This window comes from Sebastes fasciatus, chromosome 19 (genome assembly GCF_043250625.1).
Source record: "Sebastes fasciatus isolate fSebFas1 chromosome 19, fSebFas1.pri, whole genome shotgun sequence".
Lineage (NCBI taxonomy): Eukaryota > Metazoa > Chordata > Actinopteri > Perciformes > Sebastidae > Sebastes > Sebastes fasciatus.
The window spans coordinates 11153168-11177529 of NC_133813.1; the positions used below are offsets into that span (position 1 = coordinate 11153168).

At 40.0% G+C, this 24362-nt stretch overlaps 1 protein-coding gene across 3 annotated transcripts in view; it reads left to right on the forward strand.

Annotated features, from left to right (window-relative positions):
* lrrtm4l1 (leucine rich repeat transmembrane neuronal 4 like 1) overlaps nucleotides 1–24362 on the forward strand; it is a 143707-nt gene that overhangs the window by 95265 nt on the left and 24080 nt on the right. For 2 of the 3 annotated variants that reach the window (XM_074617817.1, XM_074617818.1), the window contains one exon: nucleotides 16178–17799. In XM_074617817.1, coding sequence (XP_074473918.1) covers nucleotides 16178–17799 — 1622 coding nt within the window. Of the gene's footprint in view, nucleotides 1–16177; nucleotides 17866–24362 lie in introns of all 3 variants that reach the window. The other variant, XR_012591633.1, reaches the window with a different exon arrangement.

Here is a 24362-nt window from a genome sequence, read left to right on the forward strand (position 1 = left end):
TGGAAATCCTAAGCTGAGTTTCTGTCGAAAAAAAAAACTAACTAACCTGTGGACACATTTTTTTCCATTCCACTTATTCAAGCTTATAGTGCTGATAATTAGAAGAGCCAGTGTTATTCACAGGTTTGCCAACGGCACGAAACCGCTAACTTTTCCTGCAGATTTAAGACCATTTTTCAGTCTTAGACAAAAGATGGGGATCTAGTTTCTCAGCTCTGTAAATTAATTATCATAGTCTGACTGCCAAGTCCTAATTAGATCAAATAAATAGATTTTATTAGAATACAAGGTCTCTCTATCCTACGAGGTCTCTCTAACAGTAGTGCTTCTTACAGAGCCATGCTATGAAAAAGACAAATCCTGCATATAGTCTAACATCACTATGTTGAAACCTAGTATATTGCTGCTCTGAGTATAGTCAATGTGATACATTTTGGCCAAATTGTTACAGAGATAATCAGTTGCAGTGTTTTTAATGTGAAATCCTGGATATGAAATCTTCATCTGCAATTTTTTCTAGTGGTCCCAATAGCATTTGTTATCAAAGTGTAGGCTAGTGAAGTAGCATATCACATGACATGTTAACCTCTTAAGCCCGATGGAACCGGTACCAGGTTGAAACGAGTCGACTGTCGTGATGGAAGATGATCTATTTATAGAACATATGCATGTCATACCGTTTTTAAAGGCTGAGGTCTCCAGCTTTCAGAATCTGTAAATAAACTGTTAGTTGTCCAAGTTGTTTTATTACAAAGTATTTTAACAATAAAGTTGTACAGAAATAAACTTTGTAAATTTAAGAACAAGTTGTGATCAAAAGTTCTGCGATAATTTCTTCATAATTCTACAATATTCATGCAAATTCAGCACCTTCCAACGGACCTTAAACGCACCTCGTATCACAAACACAGCGGGTGAAATGAAGCCGTCAAACTTCACATATTACCGTTACTTACAAGTACTCAAGATGGCGCTGACAGGAAGAAGATCTAAATTGTTATTGTGTAATGAATGTTAAACAGACCAGACCTAGGTTGCATCCCATGACAATTATGTGCATGCCCACAGCCTCAAATGTTGGTCTAGCAGAAAACAGAGCTAGATCACTTCACTGCTTCAGCTTCCAGACCGAGGTCGGGAGGCACAGGGGAGACTTTGTTTTGCCTCCAGGGCTGAAGTTGATGCTCACTTTGGTAAGCTGCAGCATGTATTCATGGAGAAACTGAAACCCACACTGTACATTTACTACCACTTGACAATTTAACTGTGTCGCCAAGAGCTGTCTGCTCTGAGCACATCCACCATCACTCTCTTGCTCTATCTCTCAGCCACGCCCACGCTACACAACTCTCATAACATATGCATCAAACTGTGTCAACACCCTACAAATACAAATTCCTTTTTTAAAACAAAATGTAACTAATAAATACATAGAAAGGAATGTACTGAATTGGTATTTATGATTCAATTAATAAATCGTACACAAAAAATCTTTAAAATTAACAGGAATCACAATTCAAGTGTAAAACCATTTTTTAATGCAGCAACAAATTGGTCAAAACTTAAACAGGACCTCAATTTCCAGGATACATGTATAAAGTATATAAACATTGAATTCAATTGAATAGATCAGCCACATTGTCACCGATATTCGATCCAGCTATTTGAGTCAGTATTGGTCCGATATCCGATCCGGTATCGATACCGGTGCATCCCTAAAACCAAGTAGCCGAGAGTTTGCAGAGAGGCATGCCCAAAAGAAAAGCCCACATTTCTGGTCGGAAGGAGAAACACACCTACTTTTAAATGAAAGACTTGGATACCAACAGTTTTTTTCGATGTGCACATATATCGCAGCGCCAACCTTTTCAAGAAGGTCGTTGAAGGAATGAAAGAGCGAGGCTGCGTTTGCACAGTCGAACAAGTCCACCACCGGTTACGTTAATAATTGGAGTTTGCACGATGTGTAAACGGGAATATTAGTGGAATATTCATTTTCGTTAGTCATGTATACAGCTTGGCAGGAAGATTTTTCAGAATACGGGCAAAAACCAGAATGTACTGTTGGAAAACAGAAAGAAGAAAGACTAACTAACCTTGAACAGACTGCAGCTGTAGCTCCTTTTAAAATAGCTGAAGCCATCAATACGGATTATTCTGTCAGTGTGAGGCATGTTTCCTCATTCTGAGCCTGACTGAAAGCCCCCATCAGGCACTTTTTGCAGCAGTTTAGCAATATTCACTTCACCACTACCCACACACGCCATCAAACCGTCATAACACAGCATATCACATCGAACTCTTCCGCTGTACCTCCAGGTCGTTCATTTCAGTTTATTTGTCCCTGTCGTTGCGCCGAGTGCCGGACTGCCTTGAATCGCAACACTTCTTCAAAGTCTCTTCTTTTTCTTATTTTCCTTGAAATTCTGAAATAAACTGCGAAAGACTTCCCCCTAACAGTGTGTCCTGCACATTGAAGTCATGCAGTGAAATATGGGCAGAGACACAAAACTGAGAACAAAGTCTGGCAGTAAGCAGTGGGAGCTGAGCTTGCACAAAAAAAAGAGACTGCAACAGGAAGCACATAATAATGTATTATGTGTATTTGTACGTCCCTGAAGCAAACTACAGCCTACGTTTGGTTGTCATGGTTTTATATATTTGATTATTCTGGCTTTGAAAATATTTTGGATTTATTTCCATGCAAGTCTTCCAGACTAAACAACAAAATAATCATTTGTCAGTGCCTTCCAAAATGACGTATGTGTGGTTAAGTGTAGGCAACTCAAACGACTTGGTTAAGGTTGGGGGAGGATCTTGGACATGGTTAAAAGTAACCTACAGACTGATGGCACAGCAGGAGACGAGGTGTTAACAGGGGTTTCTGGTGTCAAAGTCACATTATAACAATGTGTAGCCCGCCCTCACCAAATGGCGTATAAATGACACGGTAATTTGTAAGTATGCATATATGCATTGCATGCAATAACAACACATTTGTGGCTTTTGCCATGTCATGTGTACGCCATGTTGTCTGTACTGACTGCAATGCAAACGCATCCAGGTAAATATGCCACGCTCAGAGCTAGTGACGTAGAATAAAAAGTGAGAAAGACAGCTTATGGTGGACAGGAGGTTGGATGGGTCCAACAAACACAGGACTTTCAACCATTCAATATTTTAATCAATTGACAGCCCTACTTATTTTGAAGTAACGATAGTGACGTTTGTGACATGTTTTCCGCACTTAACATTGTATATGTACATGTTTTTACTTAGTTTACGTAGTTATTTTAAGCCCCAACCATGACGTTTTTCCTAAACCTAACTAAGCGGTTTTGTTCCCTAAACCTAACTGCAATCATTTCACAGTAACAACGTGGCATTAAATGACATGCAAAAAGCCTAAAAAGCATTATTATGACACACAGAAATGTTTTGCTATTTATACGACTCATTATTCGCTCTGCCACAAAAGGTCAATTGTCCTAAAAAAAAGGCAAACATAGGTTGTTTTTAAGTGTTAAAAGCTCCTGAAAACTTGAAGTTTTTTCTTGTATTTCTCTGTAACATACTGTAAATACTAATGACTAAATTACCAACAATCAGCACTCTGTGGGTGTGGTTTGATTAGATTTGATTGACAGTGGCCTGGTAACATAAGCAAACAAGCCCACAACCGTCATCCTATTTCAACTAAAATATCGCTAAATCCTAATTGGTGCATGGCAGTAGTATATGTGACATCACCTGTTTCCAGCAGAGCCCCCACCCTCTTCAGATCCCTAAACTGTTCTGACTTTAGCAGAAAGAAATGTGAGTTCATGAATAGCAGCCCATAGCTCACAGTAAGAAATGAGGTCTTCAGGGCCTTTAAACAAACGACCGTTGCTTTCATTTTTCTGATGAGGACAGCTTCTTTATGAAACGTATGAAGCCCCAGAAGGGACATGGAGACAAATATAGATGGAAAAGGTGGGGGGGAAGATCTATTTTTGCGTTCTCTCACAAAAGTTTAAACACATAGGTTAATTTTCTTTTAGGTCACTTGGACATCTGGGAAACAGAGAAAAATGAGCAGCAACAACAGCAGTATTTTTGGTATGCTCCTATGATAGTGTGAATAAGGTTCAGATCAGGAGGAATATGGATATACAATATAATCTATGCAGTTTTTGAGCCTTATGTATGTTTTATTCAGTTACCATTTGTTCAAATGGTGCTTTTATTCTGAAGGATTCATGTCAGATTTGCACAAGAATGCAAAAAAATAGGTCTTTTCTATGTTTTCCTTCACAGTAAAGGCCAGTGAAAAGTTCAAATAACTAATAAATGAGAAAAACAGAAAGTTTATTTCTAAAGGTAAAGTATATATGATGACATAAAGTGCTGAATTCTGATTAAGACACTCCCGAATGTGCCCGCTCCTGACCTTTTTCTGATTACCAGCATACCACACACACACTCATCATCCGTGATGTCAACCCCTCAGCCTTTACAACAGGCTCGCCTCACAGTGGCCAGCTTTAACGTATCGGCTTGTGCTGATCTTTTGACACCAGCACTCATATCGATCAATGCAGCTCTCTGCCTCTCTGATTTTTAAACCAATAACTTGTGTATGTGTGTGTGTAGGTCCATAGGAAAGCCGGTGTCACTAAAGTTCTCTATGTGTGATATTATGGGCCTGTGAAGAGTTTCGGCTGTCACGGCTGTGTTTGACGGGCTGAGACCGGATGTTAAGCGGTGTGGGTGTAAAGGTGGAATACTTTTAGTGATACGGCTGACTTATCGGGTGCAGTTGTTAGAAAATGCTTATGCTTCTGTATGACGCACACTGTATGATGGAAGCAAATCAATATATTCATGTAAAGAAAACATATATTTAAAATATATATGTGCTCCTTTTAGGGCTGCAAATAACAATTATTTTCATTGATGATTAATATGTTGATTATTTTCTCAGTTAATCGATTAGTTGTTTGTACGGGTGTCACGATACCAGAAATTTAGTCCATACCAATACCAGTGAAATTCCACAATTCTTGATACTAATTTGATACCACGGTAAAACACAGTCTTTAGCCCTGACAGTACCTACAGTACCTGTACTGTAGAGAAATGTGTGCCGTCTCGTTTTCAGAATTGTGGCAACAACTGGTACCGAAGTATCAGTTCTCGTGACATCCCTAGTTGTTTGGTCTATAAAATGTCAGAAAATGGTGAAAAATGTCAATCAGTGTTTCCCAAAGCCCAAGATGACGTCCTCAAAAGTCTTGATTTGTCCACAACTCAAAGGTATTCAGTTTACTGTCATAGAGGAGTAAAGAAACCAGAAAATATTCACATTTAAGAGGCAATTTTTTCTTAAAAAATTACTCAAACCGATTAATTAATATCAAAACACTTTGTAATTTATTTAATGGTTGACAATCGATTAATTGTAGCAGCTCTAGCTCCAATATAAGTTGATCATTAAAAAATGAAATAAGACAACTAAAAGTCAGACCTCCCCCCAATTAGGCTTCTTAATTGCCATCATATCAAACAGTTTCCATTATGCTTTAATCATTTTTAGCGGGAAGGAATCATTAAGTTTTGTATCTTTACAGCCAATGAAGGAAGTTCCTGCCAGTGTCTAAGAGAGATAAGCAGCGCAGTAGCTGGATAAAGACGCAGATATCAAGGCAATACTAAAATCTGTTTCATAAGATTTAATTATCTATCGCTGCAGTTTTGCTATCTGTGATGGATCTTCATCAGGCACGAAACTCCTGTCAGATCAAAACACTGCAGCAACAGATAATTAAAGTTTTAATGGGAATATAAAGCAGTCTGCATATTCTACTTTTGCCCTGACCTCTCTTAAGTACCATCGATTTTCTTCTGTCATTCTCAATTTTCAAACGTTGAATGTGTTGTGTTTGCCTATTCTGAAACGGGATATACGCATGTTTTTTTATTAAAATTGAGCTACACAAACCTGCTTAGACAGATGTATGATTACTGGATATTCATAAGGCACAAAGTCACTGAAATATCGTGCAGCGCTGAGAGAAAGCTGTAGGCACCAGACCAGAATGGTTTGGCTGAAGCCTCCCAAAAAAGCTACTTCCCCAAGTGGCCTTCCCTCCAACACTTCTCATTAAGGATGCCTTTTTCCACAGCAGGCAGCTCTCACGGCAACACAAAACCTGCTGGCGAGAGAAATAGGCGAAAGGTAGTGATTCTATTTGAGATGACTGTTTGAGATGAGACGAGGCCCCACTTTGAGAATCACAGATTTACATGATTATCCTCAATAACGGTATATTGCGACACCCCTACTGTGTGGTTCCTAAAAGTGTATTGAAGAAGAATTGATTATCCACAGTGGCCAAGGTATAAAGGAGAGTGATAGACAATCAATCAATGGACATGGCGGCCAGCGAGGCTGCACTGCACTTACAGTGAGAAGTTGATGTACGTTACAGGCAGTTTCTCTTGTGGATGAATCCTACATACTGTATGTAGCTAATCCCATTGATCTGGAATGTTAATGCTTAGTCTTAGCAAATCAATACACCTAATCATAGCATTAGATCTTTAAGTGGTAATAATTTAGGCTTTTCTCTCTCTTTCCTATAAAAGGAGCCAGCAGGCAAAGCTACAGCAATCCGTCTGTCTTCATTCCCCTCTTTCACTGTTATACTTGAGAAGGTCACGGACTCTGAGTTACTACATCCCTCACAAATCCAGACGGAATAACCCCGCTAACAAAGTTGACTGTTCATTTCATTTCAATTTTTAATGGTTGCTGCCCCATTTAAGCTGCTTTTCTGCCAATCGCTGCTGTGATATTAACCAGCCGCGCTCTAGTTTCCCATACATCTTGTTCCCATTTGTAAAGTATTTTGCTCCTCCTATCTCTGCATGTATGTGCGGCTCCAGTAGTAGTAAAATAAGCTTTTATCATAAATCAGCCGCTTCGTGCTTTTGCTGTGAGTTCAAATTACAACCGACTCCAATTTTCAAATTAATGGGCGTGAAATAATGGGTTTTAAGTGTGTAAAAGGTACTTCATTTCAATATTGTAATGCCAGTGTGTCCAATTAATCAGCGTTGCATGATGGGGCTCCGTGACTGGTAATATGTCACATACTTCCTTGCCCTGAGAGTATTTTTAATTCTATGTGCCTTAAATCTGAGCGAACACACTCAATAATGTAATATATCACACATGCTGTAGTGCCCTAGGATTTTGCTTGCCTAAGCTCAATCGCACACTTTAAAACCCTTGGCTCCCGTGTCAGAGAGGAAGACAGTTGGGGAGGGAAGGGGAAGGCGGGAGGTGGGGTTGGAGGAGTTAACAAGTCCATATCCGAAAGCTTCAAATTCATGTGAAAATATAGATTATATTTCATACAGCCTCTTAGTTCTGTTGTGCTCAGTATTTTCCTAAGAAGACATGAATATATTTTGGACATTATCAGGGAGAGGTGCCAAAGAAAAGAATCAATTATGTTATAGTACATGTCTCAAAGCGGCAGTAGGCAGAATATTTTTGGCATCATTGGAAAAAATTCCACAGTAACCTTTCAGCATATTGTAATTCAAATGTTCTGAGAGAAAACTAGACTTCTGCACCTCCTCATGGCTGTTTTCAGGCTTTAAAAAAATCTAGCCCTTGACGAAAGACTTTGGCCAATCACAGGTCATTTCAGAGAGAAAGCGTTCCTATTGGCTGTTCATTCAGTGGAGGCAGCTGTCAATCTCTCACAAACTCCGATCAAATGGTCAAACTAGGCAGTGCTGATCAAATATGAATCAATATTCTGTTACTCTAATGCCTATTTCTCGTATAAATGTTTGTGTACTCTTTAGCTGTAAAATGAGAAAGTTTGCTCCAGCTGGTGGGCGGTGCTTGCTATTTCCTCAACTGATCTCAATATGGCAGCCTGGTCACAAACTTTCTCATTTTACAGCTAAACACAGTACACTACAAGATGTTTCTGAAATCATTTGATCCAAGAAAAAGGCAATACTGTAACAGAATATGGGTTCATATTTGATCAGCGCTGCCTAGTTTGACCGTTTGATCGGAGTTCACGAGTGATTGACAGCTGCTCAGAGACAGCAGAATCCAGCTCGGCTCTGATTGGTTGTTTTCCTACGGTCTGTGAAATCTTGCAGATGCCATTGGGAGCACCGGAGGACACATAGGAACATGACTATTTTAGATTACCTGTCTCATGCACTACTATCGGGATATAGGGACCGTTTTATAAAAATAAACTTTCTTTAATCATATTTGCTCCAACCTGCCTACCTCAGCTTTATGTAAAGGTACAGAAAAATGTAGCATGTCTACAATAAATTCATTAATCCATATCTAAAATGTGGATCGTCTATAACCTTGAAATGCTGCCACAATGCAACCCTTCCGTTTAATGTGTATAACCTATACTACAGTAGGCCATTTAATAAAAAATATTTTGTTTTCGTGTGCACTTCTCATTTCTTTGAAGTGCCCCAGCGTGCAGCCTTAGCCCTGCTGGCCAGCCCACTCGGGCACTCTGGGTAATAGCCTCTGCATCAGTGCTCGGAGCACCGTGCATTCAAATGAAATATCAACTTGTCGCACCGCCAAGGAAGACGACAGCTGACTCTGTTGGCCCTGCCAGAATCCACTCTGTCCCTAGGGAGGAGGGGGGGCAGTCTCACTTTTATGGGATTTCAGAAAGGTTGCCATTGGAACTTGACCGTAGGTGAGGTAATTGGGGGTAAGATATATTTTGCAAAATTATATAATGATTTAACTTTTGCTGTTTTGTGCATTTGCAAGCCCATCTCAGTTGACATTTAGTGCGAGTGGTGAACTTCAGCAAACTACTCCCAGCTGGTGAGCAGTTGAGCCCAGAGGGAAACTGGAGCACAGAGCCTGTTCTTTAATGGATATTCATTGTCTGCAATTGCATCTTTGTCGGACGCAAATTGTATTGAAGCATTGTTCGCTGCACGCAATAAAAGAAAAAGCAATGTCCTCTAGTTTGCTTTGAGGCACGGCTACCCATCTTGTACTTCTCCGAGAACACCGTTTTGCTGGCTCAAGTGCAATACACTGCCAACAAGATTCTAACTTAAAGGTGCTATTGATAACTTTGTTAACGTTCAGCCACTAGATGTTGCATTCTCCCTCCCCCGTTCCATTGTATTCACTTCAAAACAAGTCGTTGCCAGGCACTTACCATCAATCTCAGCCGTTTATCTATTTTTTTCCACACGAACGACCACATGATACACAAGCCTTGTTAGAAGTGGGAACCAAATGTCAGATATCTTAGATTTTTTAAATGATTAAGTCACAATCATAATCATTTTTTTCAGGAAAATCCATACTTTCATTCAGCAACTTTCTATAGGCTCTGTAGATGTATTATTTATAAAAAAAAAAAATATTCGTTTACATAAAAATGTTATCAATAAGACCTTTAAATCGTCTTAAAATAAATGGTTTTACTGTTGCGTTGTGGGTAATGTAGGCGCCAGGTTATGACGTGGGAGAAAAATACATGGAATAAAACAGACAATATCACTGTTCCTTCTGCATCAATTATGATACTTTATTTTGTAACTGTCCATCATCCGAGTCCGACAGTGTTTTAGAAGAGTTTGATTCTAAATTGGTGCAGTACTCTTAATATAGGACTGCAGTTTTAACATCAGAGTAAATTAAATCAGGTCACCAAAATACAATCTGGAAGATAGCAGCAAACCTTTATTGGTAAAGTGTTATAGGAGAATACCCTGCAGAATAAAATAGAGATACTGTAGGCTCAAGTCACAGAAGTTCTGTGACAGAAATTAGACCGCTATTCGTGTCCCGTGCGTCACGTTACAATCAGCTGTTCACAACGTTCAGTGTCATTTTCACTGTACAAACGTAGTAGTTTTAAGCCCAACCATGTAATTCTTTCCTAAACCTAACTATAGTGGCTTTGTTGCATCGTTACAATTGTTACGGTTGTTATGTTACGTTGTTGCGTTACATTGTTGCATTACGTTGCATTACGTTGTTGTGTTATGTTGTTGCCTTACGTTGTTAGGTTACATTGTTATGTTGTTACATTATTATTTGAACACAAACCATGATCTTTTTTCGAACCTTAAACAAGTAGTTTTGTTGCCTAAGCCTAACCAATCGTTTCACAACGTTATCCACCCGACTTTGCATTTCGTTTCTGCAAGCGGGATACGAGGCTGATATGAAACATTTTTATGAAAGATATTTTTGGTTCCGAAACGCAATCATTCAACATATTTGTGGTTTGCAGAAAGGTCCAATGCCGACAGTATTATAAGGCTATACAACACAAACCCCATCCACTGCAATTCATACTTTAAAAAAAGTGGGAAAAACTGACTTGAAAGTTGTTCGGAACAGATTCATCTTTGTGATAAGTGCACTAATGTGTACATCCGTGTTGCTGCACTGCAAGTTGTTCAAATCTCCAAGATTTAACTTCTACGAGATATGAAATCTCCAAAACCCTCTGGCTCTGATTGGTCATGCTCCACTAAGAAGAGAGAGCCAGGTAAACATAGATGTGTGTAGCTTACCACATGAGATCAAATCTCATCTGAAAGGGAACAGATAGCAATGCCTGCCTGAGCCGTGGTTGTAGCCTTTTAATTTATATTTAAGGTTCTAACTTTGTGTTTTCTTCCCGCAATGAAACAGAAGTAGGGATGTCCCATAATGGGCGTTCTGGGCGCCTATTGTCTGTGCTTACTGTCGGTCAGACTCCCAGACAAGCGTTTCAAATGATTGATGTATATTTGGAAAGCTGTAGGAGGCTCACGCGGCTTGCCGTGATATACTGTACATTGTTCTGCAGAGTCCTCTTTTCCTGCTTCTTTCGGCATGTGAGAAAAAAAAGAGGAAAACGCGAGCGGTGCCTGTGCAGAATACCACACTAAATGACTGGATAATCAATCTGTGCTAAAGTGAAAGTCTCGCTTCATTCTGCTCTGTATTGCCTCCCATGGGAGCCCGCTGCACACATGTCCAGTGGTTTTTTTATTACTCTTCTGTCCACGCAGAAATCCATACCGAACCAATGGGTGCTAATTAAAGATGATGTCTTTCGGAGGCGTCAGTGAACCAGTGGCTGAAAGCTGTGGCTTTCTATCACATCGTACAGCCTGGAGTTTTCTACCATCTGAAATATGTGCGAATAGCCTTCTCCGTTTGATCCCAAATGTAGTCTTAGTGATATGACAGAGTGAAGTTTCCCTAAGGGCTTCACAACACACACTTTTAAATGGGATTATCATTTAGGGAAGACTGATGACTGTGCATAGTGCCGGGGATGCTTGGTCAGTTCGCGGAGTACCTAATGGAGGCGACGGACGTGGCAGTGCATCTATAGCTTGGAGGACTCATGGGGTTTATTTATATCACACATTTTCACATAGCGTCTATCTTCACTCAGTTCTCTTACTTCCTTGGGCTGCTCTCCTTTTTTGCTTGCATTCTGCATATCTTAAAAGACAATAATCTTTATATATCTCACGGCTGTCTATCACTGTTTATTGTAATGTTGATCCAGATACACAAGAATTCCCTTATTGACATTTTGTATCATTAAAAAATAACAAATTTAGGGGGACTGTGCATTCAGCTTTGGCGAAGGTGCTTTTTTAGTAGTCACATAGCCAATATAATTAGGGCAGAGCCATTAAGATTGTGCAATGGTATGCTCTAGTGCACATACCCTATACTCTAATTCACATTCTATAAACATGAAATTCAATCCAGTAAAACAACAAACAACTTGTTTTCTACTTGTTTTGTAATTCTATGGCTCAATACAAACCTGCCTGTACCGAGGTATAGCATAGTGACACGCTGGTAGTTTGTCATAATGCCAATCATGTGAGACGGTGCATGCTTGCTACCCATTTTAGCATGAAATTGTCACAGTGTTGGTGTGACAGCCCCCCAAGTTGTGCTATAGTGATGCATAATAGTGTGTTTTGCATACTATATGCCAGACAATATAGGATTTTTTTTAAAGTTTACAGCTTACAACAGCAGGTAAGCACACAGAAAGGACAATTTATGATAACCATCATTTATATATGGTAAATTAATAGTTAATTAAACTAAGTTAGTAGTTATTTTACGGTTAACAAAAAATGAAATGATAATTAATAATGTTTGCTAATTATTGGTATTGCTATAATTTCTGTTATTTTATCTGTCGTTTGTGTAATATGAATATATAATATATATGAATTTATTAGTTTATAAATTGTATATTGCATCATAGCTGATAGGAGACGGTCACAATTTAATTCTGATTACATTAGTAAACAGTTACATTATTGACAGTTTATTGTTGCACACATTATAACATTGTATACACTATATTAAGTATTTGTTAGGGATTACCAAATGATTTGTAAACCTTTAAGACATTTTTTGTAAAGCATCTATAAACATTACAGAGATAGATGGACCAGAAACCAATTATTAACCATTGACAAAGTATTAACTATTTATCTGAATAATGTTTATAGATGCTTTACAAAGTATTTATTAAGCTTTTAACGAGGTATTATAATCATCAGTTGCAATTAATATTGTACATGAATTGTTATGTGTGCAACAATAAACTGTTAAAATAACATACATTATAACATTAGTAGTAGTTAGTAAACATTATTAATTATAATTACAAAATGTACCATTCATAAATGATGGATATTATAAAGTGTTACCAATACTTCTGTCCTGGAGCCTTGCTATGTAGCCAGCTTTCTGAGTACTTGTTTATGTGAACATAAAGTGACTACAATACACATTATGTGCAAATTTCCAAAATCTGCATCGTCAATTCATACAATTTCCAGTTATTACTCCTCTGTCTCTGTCTGTTTATCTTTAATAATGTCTGTCTGTTGGTCCACACAGTTCTGGAAAGCAATATGTCTCTCCAAAATTTATGTATGTAGACTTGCACATTCTGCCAGTAATATGATTTCTGTTTTTGTATTCATGTCATTCACTTGCTGTCATTTCTCTAAACCTTGTCCAAAGTCAAACAGTAACTTCTTGTGCATATACCGAACAAATCAAAACATTTGCGTATGTGTGTGTGTGCTCTTGTACTTCTATTTTTGTGAGGACCAATTTGAGAGTTAGACCTTGAGAGTGAGGACATTTTCGGAAAGTGGGGACATTTTGTCCAGTCTCTTTCTCTACGGAGGGCTGTTTGTTTGGGGGTTAAGACTTTGTTTAATGGCTGAGGTTAGTATTAGGTTGAGGTTAAAGGTTTTGGGGTTATCTATGTAGAAGTGATAGCCACGGTTAGGATCTAGGGAATGGATTGTGTCAGTGAGGGTCCTCACAAGTGTAGTAGTACAAATGTGTGCCAACGTCAGGTCAACTGTTCATAAGTTATATTTTAATATGCATGAATTAATGCTAATGTTTAATCATGAGGAATATAATTTCCTTGTTCTGTCAATATGGGTTTTCTTACATTAGCAACTCATATGTACGAGAAGAGATGGGTGAAGGTATTCTTTGTTCATGTATAATATATGTAGAGACTTGTCGCCCAAATCTTGTGCAATAACAGCACTTTAAAGATGAAAAATTGAATAAAGAAAAATGGGGAAAGAAAAGAAAAGTCAACCACCTTCTAATAATGTGATACAAATACTAAAATATATTGAAAAGTGATATCTAACAATGTAATTACCTCAAACAAAACTAATACTGCTGTTTTCATTCTTCAATGCATTTTCATCCCCATGATAGTCCCCAATTAAGGAAATGGTTTCTCTATCTCTCTCTGAGTATAACAATCGCACACAATTATAATCTTAGCAATTCAACAAATGATAGTTCTCCCACCACTCAAATTACAATCTCCATACCTGTAACAGTATTTATTAAAAAATGCCAGACCTTGAAACCTCATACAATAAAAAATAAATCTCTAATTAGATACCTGTTGTAACTGCTTTATACATCTCCACAATGCCGCTTGTCATCCCTGTCCTCACCTACCTCTACCTCTACCCAGAACCCTTGCCATTTCAGCCTGTCCAAACAAAATGAACGCCCTTCCTCCCTTTATGCCTTGCTAGACGATCTCCTCATTGTTAATTGTCAAATCTGTAGCTGTTAATGGCGAAGCAGCTGCCGCAGAACCGAACGGAGAGCAGATAGGTGCCTGAGGGAAGGTAAAAAGTACATTTGAAAGCAGCGTTGTCCTGAGTTATGAATATCCTTTGCCTGAGCATTACTCAGAGTGAGACCAGATGAGAGCCCTGGGTCAAGGATGTGTGTCCTTGACATATAGTGCAGTCAGAATGGATTAGGACACTGACACATCTTTCAACGTGTTGGCTCTGTTCTCCAGGATGTAGATTTTGAAGTCAAACAAGGCCAAAGGCTTTTAATTTGAAGGTGTTTATGTCAGGTGACATTCATCCCACTCTTTCGCTATAAACATAACCCTTGATTGCCTTTCCTGTATGTTGAGGACCATTGTCCAGCTGATTTTTCCTATAATTGTAGAACTACATATAAAAAGGGGCCACGAGTCCTAGACTGTTCACACAGTATGGATATAAGCACCCTCAAGTGGACCCTGTAATTTGTAAATCTTTGCATTTACATGGATTTTAAAGGTTAAAGTTGCTCCAGATGACAAGATATTTATATTCACAGACTCGCTCAATACAGGTTCCATTAAGAGTGACAAATACAAATCAAGACTGAGTTAATATCAGATGAAACAAATCTGCAGTGGAGGGGACCTTTCAAACCCTTTTATATTTCTGCAAATTTGCTGGAGTCTGAAAAATCTGTAAAGGTCCTGGAATCTTGACCCGTAATGGATTTTGGGACTCTAGCACTGCTATCAGCCCAGTCTCCTTTTGTATTGAACACAGACATTCCAGTGGATGGAGGATTGTGAAAACCTCTTAAAGTGGGGAAAGGTTAGGTATAGCCTCGCTATGGCCCTATGATTACCGCGATGCGCATAACACGGACAGAAAGGCGGAAATTGATAATGGAAATGGAATTAAATGTGGAGTCTGCCAAATTGTGGATGCTATTTATAAATAGCTGTGTTTCCCTTAACATTATAAGCATTTTTTCACAGCGCCTAAGCCAAATGAATAAAAGGAAACTTTGCTTCCATGTTTTGGTGTCATTTACGGACGCGCTGCCTCTGTCCTCTGTGTCTTTATTTCACCGAGGACGTGGCTCCAGACTTTTTACATTGGTTGCACTGGTAAGCCTAACTTACTTCCATCAGGTGCACCCAGAAATTTTCACTGTGCCTTTTGGTTTTGCAATATTACATTTTAAGTACTACCTTTTTTGTCTTTTTTTTTCTTAATTTCTTAATACATTATGTAAACAATATAGTTAATAGGAATAAAGGTGTGGATAAATGTTTTTGAGTCAGGTGAGGCCATCTCCACCAAAGATGTCGCACCTGTCCTGCATTGCGAACGACAGTAGATGAAGAATATAATGTTTAAAATGCCACGTCAAGCTTTGATGCTCAAAGCACAAGGCAGGGTTTAAGTTAAATCCATGTTTACTATATTGGTACAGTATAAGAGGAGCTTAATGTGTGAAGCAAAAGAGAGAGACAGATGCCCTCTCATGAGCAGATCAGCTGTTTGGCGATCATTGGAGCAGAGAAGAAATTAGTGGTAAAGTTGTGTTGTTTTATTAAGTGTAGCCAACAGTACACACACTTTTTGCCCCCACCCCCCACTTCTGAAATGAATCCGGCACATCTTATCAGGATCTTACTGGGAAAAGGGGAGACAGGTGGTGGAGCTGTTACTCCGTCGATAATGTCATCTGGGACAGGTGTAAATTGCACTGCAGCATTTTTCTTGACGAAAAAACAATCAATAGTTCTCTTCGTTTTGAATTATTGCTATGTTTTATGGTTGTGATGTCGCTCGAGGAGGAATACAGGGCGCCGTTTCACACATAAACACACAGAGACAGACCTGGTAAATGTCAAGCACTTAGTTGCACTTGACCGATTTTTTTTATTTTTGATTTGTCCATGGCTTATTTGCATATAACATCTAAACATGTGACTTAAGTGAAATCCTTATATTCCTCTCTTCTCTCTCTTTCTTATAGGTCCATTGATGTGTGATGGACGACTGACACACCTCCTCTTTCCTCTTCTCCTCCTCTTACGGGCTCCCCTGCTGTTCAGCTTTGGTGAGCGCACCTGTCCCAATAGCTGCCGATGTGAGGGGAAAACGGTCCATTGTGATTCCGCTGGCTTCTTAGATGTCCCAGAGAACATCTCAGTAGGCTGCCAAGGCCTCTCCCTGCGCTACAATGAACTGCACACTCTGCTTCCGTATCAATTTGCTCACCTCAGCCAGCTTCTCTGGATATACTTGGACCATAATCAGATTTCAGCCGTTGACAGTCGAGCATTCCAGGGGGTCCGCAGGCTTAAAGAGCTGATACTGAGCTCCAACAGGATCACATCCCTGCACAATTCAACATTCCACGGAATTCCCAATCTTCGCAGTCTGGACTTGTCCTACAACAAATTGGAAATCCTGCAGCCAGGTCAATTCCACGGCTTACGGAAATTGCAAAACCTACACCTACGCTCAAATGGTCTCTCCAACATCCCGATTCGAGCATTCCTGGAGTGCCGAAGTTTGGAGTTTCTGGATTTGGGCTATAATCGAATCAAGGCTCTTACCCGCACCACCTTTTTGGGGCTACAGAAGCTGATGGAGTTGCATCTGGAGCACAACCAGTTCTCAAGGATCAACTTTTTTCTGTTTCCGCGCTTAGCCAACCTGAGATCACTCTATCTGCAGTGGAACCGCATTAGGGTGGTCAACCAGGGCCTTCCGTGGACTTGGTATACACTGCAGAAACTTGATCTGTCTGGAAATGAAATCCAGACCCTGGATCCAGCTGTGTTTCACTGCTTGCCCAACCTTCAAGTCCTCAACCTGGAATCCAACAAACTGTCCAATGTGTCTCAGGAGGCGGTGTCGGCATGGATCTCACTGACCTCCATCAGCCTAGCTGGGAACATGTGGGACTGTGGAACTGGCATATGCCCACTTGTGGCTTGGTTGAGGAATTTTCGGGGTAGTAAAGACACCACGATGATATGCAGCAGCCCAAAGTATCTCCAGGGAGAAAAAATTATGGAAGCCACAAGGAGCCATGGTATTTGTGAGGAAACTGATTACGTTCTGACTGAAACACCTTCACCAATGTCGGAGCTCATTTCTGAAGCCACCGGTGAACCGACCTTTGCCCCTACTAGCGGCTCTCCACCAGCCAGCACCTTTGGTCCTGTCCCACCATTCAGACCTCGACCGATTCCTCATCCTACCCTTCCAGGGCATATGAGCAAAGACCCAAGGGATTCAGTCAATCGCACTCGACCCACTGTCATACCACCCCCAGAGTCGGAGCACATGACTCTGCACAAAGTGGTGGTGGGCAGCGTGGCACTCTTCTTCACCATGTCCCTAATCTTGACAATTATCTATGTGTTGTGGCGGCGCTATCCAGGTGCAACCAGGTTGCTGCAGCAGCGATCCATGGTGGGGCGGAAGCGTCGCAAAAAGAGTCCAGAGCCGGAGCAGAACCTGAGCTCCCAGCTCCAAGAGTATTACATGAGCTACAACCCTGCTGCCACACCAGAGGCATTGGAGGTGCTAGGCAATGGCACTGGTTCCTGCACATGCACAATTTCTGGCTCCAGGGAGTGTGAGGTATGATTCATCGCATCAGCCCAAAAATAAAAACTCAAAATCAAAATACAAAGGCTCAACAGAGAGGTAAATCCTTTATCAAGTATGCCCTGTAAAAAGACACTGTTGATTCACAGTTAAGCATCCTTGACCCCTTCGTTCATAACACACCTGACTTGAAATGTTAGATGTCTCCAATTATTCAGGTTTTACTTGTAAAATGTTAAAGTGGAAAATAGAAAATAATTAATCTGATCCAGGGGAAGCAATCTACTACATGGGTTCAGAGGACCACATTATGACATTAATACAGTATTGGATTTTTTGGGTCCTCTGAGGTTAATTGAGCGTAGCTTTAACACGGTATTCATCTTTGTATTAAATTTTCATTTTCAAGCTACACTTGAAAATGTTCACAAATGTCCTTCATGGCATGTCGACTATAAGGGACCATGAATAATTGGACACTAACTATTTTAACACAAACCACATCAGCATGGCATGGCTCAAACATTATTTATTTCACATCTGTTTGTACTGTATTTGGGTATGTGCGTGTTTGGGGGAGTGTTGAGGGTGGGTGAACTGGTACATCATTGTGCATCTACAGAACTTATTTCTGTGGGAAAGTTTATTTTATATACCAATGCAAACTTCCAGCAATGGTGGACAAAGTGTATTGGTATTGATCAGAAATTGACAGTTCTGCTATCATGGGGCAAAGCGAGAGGAGTTGCTTGAGAGGTCTTTAATGCAACTGAAAGGTGGAACATGTTAACTTGTTCATTACAAGGTTGAACATCCATTATAGGTGACTAAGGTGTGTGTGGTTCCGTGTATGGATGTGCACTGTAACTGCCCTTCATGTTTCCCTGGAACACCCCCTCTGCTGTGTGTGTTGATTTATGGTAATATGCAAAGAGGCGAGGCACCACGGTAATCCCATAGTTTATGATATGTCTTGAATGCGGATCCCTCTGCTATGATAAGGAGTATATTTATAAGCCAGGGTAATTACAATCACTCGCCTCGTCTTTGTTTGATCTCAGGAAGGATGCTTTGGGTGCACACCTACTGTGTGACGGGTTCTCCAGAGGGTCGTACAGAGTTTAAAGATTTGATTAAATATTTATATTTGCCAAATATTTAGTTTGATAAAATGTAAAAAGAAGTACAAACTTACGCTAACTTTTGGTGAGGAAAAACTGTCATGGCCTTTTTCAGAGGGGTCCCTTGACCTCTGACATCAAAACATGTGAATGAAAATGGGTTCTATGGGTACCCACAAGTCTCCCCTTTACAAACATGCCCACTTTATGATAATCACATGCAGTTTTGGGCAAGTCATAGTCAAGTCAGCACACTGACCCACTTACAGCAGTTGTTGCCTGTTGGGCTTGAGTTTGCCATGTTATGATTTGAGCATATTTTTTTATGCTAAATGCAGTACCTGTGAGGGTTTCTGGACAATATTTGTAATGTCTTTGTGTTGTTAATTGATTTCCAATAGTAAATATATACATACATTTGCACAAAGCAAGCACATTTTCCCACTTCCATGTTGATAAGAGTGTTAAATACTAGACAAATCTCTAGACAAAAGGTACATTTTGAAAAGATAAAAAATGTGCGATTTATTTGCCATTAATCACAATTAGATATTTTAATCGATTGAAAGGCCTAATTTTTTCCTGTTGGATCCGTCAGCATTACTGCAAGGGGAAGGTCAAATAAATAAAAAGCAAGTGAACCAAGTCAACCCACTCTGTATAATTCATAAATCTCTTGATATTGACAATGGAGCAGTTCCAGCTTCTATCTTTTTATATCGACTATAAAGATGTTCTCAAGCTCATACTTGCAGTTCCGGCAATTTGTTTAATACATCTTTGCTCGTGCCCTGCGTTCCGAAGGAAAGCTTGACAGCTACACCGAAGTGAGTTTACTCACATGATAAGCCCTATCATTTGGAGCTATAGTGGAATCGTTATGAATGTGGTTTTATGTAGTGTATAAGAAATTTTGAAAAGGCAATGGTAAAGAATATTGTGAGAACAAATTGAATGCCGGTGCTTCACGATGCACCACTGAAAGAAGATGTTTTATTCTGCCTCGCTGAGAGATTTGTGCTAGCAATCTGTATGCATATGATTTAGTAAGGCAGCAGTGAATCAAGCAATCAGACTGGGACTGAGTTCTAGGTGCTCTCTTTGAGTGAAGGAGCACTTCAGAGGTACAGTCCAATGGTGATTAAGGGACGAAACCAATGTTTAATCTAAACCCAATTAGGGTGCTATTCATGGAGAAAGCTTTGACTCCTTTCACAAATTCAGCAATTCAACTTCCAAACTTCATCATTTTCAACTATGACTCATGTCTCCATGGCAGGGCGGAGACGTTTTTGATGAAAAAATTGTTGTGTTTGCTGAGGAACACTCAGTTTTGTGCCACAACATCCAGAAACTGTTGAAAACACACAAAAGAACATGGATTTTGTAAACACAGAACCGGGTCCCTGAGCATGCTCAGCCACACCTGCCCAATTCTGAGCTTCTCTCCAGAGATCAAAAATGCAGTTGCACAGTTTTCTCAAAATAAACAAATCTGGGGCTTGTGCAGCGTGCATGAAAAAAAAAGAACCAGAATCCCTGTGTACGTTGCTTGAGATGTGGGCTTGCCAGATTGCTAACCCTGCTTTACCAGAGTAAGAGCGTTATTTTCAATGCTCTCCTTTCTGTGTTGTTACACAGAATCATCTGAGAAGCCACCATTGGAAACTGCTTGGAAAAGCGCAGGGACTTTCAAACAAGGCTTGGTCAAAACTGAGTATATGGCTGGACCGTGTATGGTCGGTCGGTGAATTTGTGGCAAAATTGTTATAAAAATAGTCAGTGGTCATGTTTACAATGTTAAATCCAGAGGTACATGCTCACCAGGTCCGGTGAGGACACTAGGGGACGTGCTGCTCCACTCAACTGGCCGTTCAAGCGGTGATGTACCCAATCGTGGAATGCACCTGATTGGTCCCTGGTTCTCTGCTTGCCGTTTCAAACAGGAACTCGATCGCCTAGTTTGACAGCTTGGTCCAATTTTTGTGAGCTGGACGCGTCATGCTGGATGGGCTCATTTGCATAAAGGACTGTTCCCGTCTTTTCATTTTGAAAGAGAAACGACGAATGAGGAAACCCCAACACCCGGCCGACCAATCGTGTAACTTCATCACTCAGTCACTCAGTCACTCTGTCAGTCACTCATTGACGGACTTTTGAATTTGTAGGGCTGGCCCTCTGCGGTCCAGCCAAAAATACTTGACAGGTGATTTGATGAACCATCTGTCAATCAAACTCTTGCTGAAGCCAGTCTGGAGAAGAACGAAAACATCTTTTCCATCGAGAAAAGCCTTCAGTGACGTTCTTTGCTCTTCTTTCAATGAAGACATGCTCTCCTGTTCTGATTTAACTAATGCTACTGCAGCATCTACGCTGTCGTCTTTAGGAGCTTTCATTGTCCGCGCACTGACTTTCCAGACACAAATGCAAAATTGAAGCTTGTGAAAAGATGAATTTCTGTGTGATATGTGATTCCGCGATTCTCTCGTGATCTCGTGACATTGCGATAATCCAGCTGCCGTGCAAGGTAACGGATGTCCTGCCAGTTTTTGCAAAATTTAATTAAGTTTAACTTTGACCCCTAACATGGTGACCCCTATGGCGTGCATTTAATGGTGTTCTTGCATTGACAGGAGAAGTTAAGACGGTAGAAGACTGTTGGAGAATTTTGTGCCTCTCTGAATTCACAGTTATCCAATTCTACTCTACTATCCTACTGGGGAAAATCCCAAGCAGGCAGCAAATTGATATTGTAATTATTTACACTCCAAATTAGTCTGTAGCATCCAAGTTAGCTGCTTTGTAAAATGGGGAAAAACAATCTTTTTGATGTATTTTTAAAGATAAATAAATACATTAGATATGTTCCAAACCTGTCATATACGTATAATTACGTGAAGCTGCTGCCATGCTCTATGCTAAATATAATATAGTATAAACAAAACAAATTTTTAAAGCTGCTGTGTTTGTCATACATCTGGCACCAATACGCAGCTTGACTGCAATCTGCTACAAAACAAAAGCGATATTCTAATTCTCTCTTCAAACACTGAAAGTATTTCTGTAGCAATCCTCATCAGCGTATTATCTCTCTCTACATAACCATAATCCAAATCTCATCATCTCAAAAACAATCTCTCCTTTTCAACATCACTGACAGGTGTCTTTGGTAGTCTGCTGTAGGGCAGTGGGTTCTACACTGTTGCTTATTTCAGGCGCTTAATAATTGAGAAGCTGGCGTAAGCTTGGTTTAGTTTGATGAAAGTGCCATCTTGACTGCACTCTGCTACAAAACAAAAGCGATATTCTAATTCTCTCTTCGAACACTGAAAGTATTTCTGTAGCAATCCTCATCAGCGTATTATCTCTCTCTACATAACCATAATCCAAATCTCATCATCTCAACAACAATCTCTTTTTAAGAGATTGTTGTTGTCAGTGATGTTTTCAACATCACTGACAGGTGTCTTTGGTAGTCTGCTGTAGGGCAGTGGGCTCTACACTGTTGCTTATTTCAGGTGCTTAATAATTGAGAAGCTGGCGTAAGCTTGGTTTAGTTTGATGAAAGTGCCATCTTGCTGGCCGGCACAGCCGGCTGTGCCTTTCATTATAGGTTCCGTGCAGCGCCAGCAGTCTCTGTGGATGGCAGTGTGGAAGAACAAAAGGCAACACAACACATTTACCTTGCTGTAGGATTCAGCGAGGTATTGTTGAGACCAGCATAGAATGGTGTCAGAGCCCAGCAGCAAAACAGTTTTGAACAATACACTGTCTTTTTCACTTTGGGGCTGGATACTCCAAATTAAAAAAAAAAAAAACTGCAACCCCAGAAGGTACTCTGTACTCTGGCTGATTGGACTTTTGCTTACATTGACTTTGGATGCAGCAGGAGTTTGCTGAGATCACCAAAATGCATTCACTAATGCCAAATTCACATCATATTGTACAAAGTTTAAATGTGAGCACTTGAATGGGAAATACAGTTCAGGATGTCTCGACTAGGAGTTATTGGGAATATCTGACGGCTGCAATATCTCCTATTGGAGAAAAGTACTACAGTAGGGTGAACAAATTGGGACCAAAGTGACTGTAAGACCATCAGCTCTGGCAAATCCAACACTAACACCATCAGCTAATTAAAAGGTATTCTATACTGCTTATATCTAGTAAGTATTTCAATATCTGAGTGCAATTTTCAAATCGCCAGAGCCGCAACTGTTATTGTAACTCACATAATTAACAGTGCCCCAATAAGTGGGGGAGAGGGGGAAAAAGTTGATTTAAAAAAGAACTGAGATTCATGTCTTGTAAGACTCTGAATCAAGTCAATGTTTCCAAAACTAGCGTGGTTAATCTTCAAAGAAGGCCAGTGTTTGGGTGTACTTTGGATTTAAGAACTTGATAAGTAGCTTTGCATGATGAAAGTACATCATCACCCAGAGACTATAGCGTTAGCGAGTGGATAATTGAACTCCAGCACCAACAAACAAACCGGCCAACCAACACACACCGCACCACATGACAAAACTTCAGCCAACCGTGATTCAGCATAGATAATAACTCATTTTGACAGACTTATGTCCCTTCAAAGTTGTGGAAAATGATTGATTTTCCAGGTACTAGCCTTGCAGCACAGAGGGTATACTGCACTGCCAGAGATGTAAAACATAGTTGAACTCTCTTTTTTTTCTCCTTTGTACAGAGCACGTAGATCATCTTCTGTTTTACAAAAGTGGTCAGTGGCGGTTCTAGGTCTAGAGGTGTCCACAAGAGATGACAATTTTTTTATGCACTACTATTTTACTAATAATAGGCTCAAACATAAATGAATAGGCTACATGCATACACATGTACTGTTGATTGTCAGTCTCCTATTTTGCAGAACCTAGTTATAGGCTAACATCAACACTGACTAATAAATATGACCTCTTTCTGAGCTCATTTACAAAAGTTAAGCCTATTAAGTAGTAAAATGTTCTTAGAAAACCACCAAATAAAACGCATTATGCAAACCATGGGTTCTATATTCCTCTAAATTAGAATAAGACAGCCTGGATGTTTTTGGATAAAGAATTAAGAACAGGTTCTGACCATATTAAAGTCTGCAGTGTGCAGAACAAACTGTAAAGTGTTAGGTAATCCCTCTCATTGTACACCAACATAACACCAATTTACAGGCTTGTTTTAATCTGAGGACACCAGCATGAAGTGACTGCTTAAGTAAGATGGATCATTACAGCTAGTGTGAAATGATTTTTTGGACAAAGCAACAATGTGTATTTACGTGTTATGTAAGGCACTCTTTTAGTGTGTTCATGCTCGACACAGTGTATTTGACGACCTGGCAATGAGACCGGGCTGTGTTCCACTGAAAAGCTCCTCCAAGTTTCCTCCGATAAAGGCAAAGGGGGCACGGCACGACTTCAACCGTACAGGCACTACCAGACTCGCTGGCTAAACACCCACCCCGTAGCG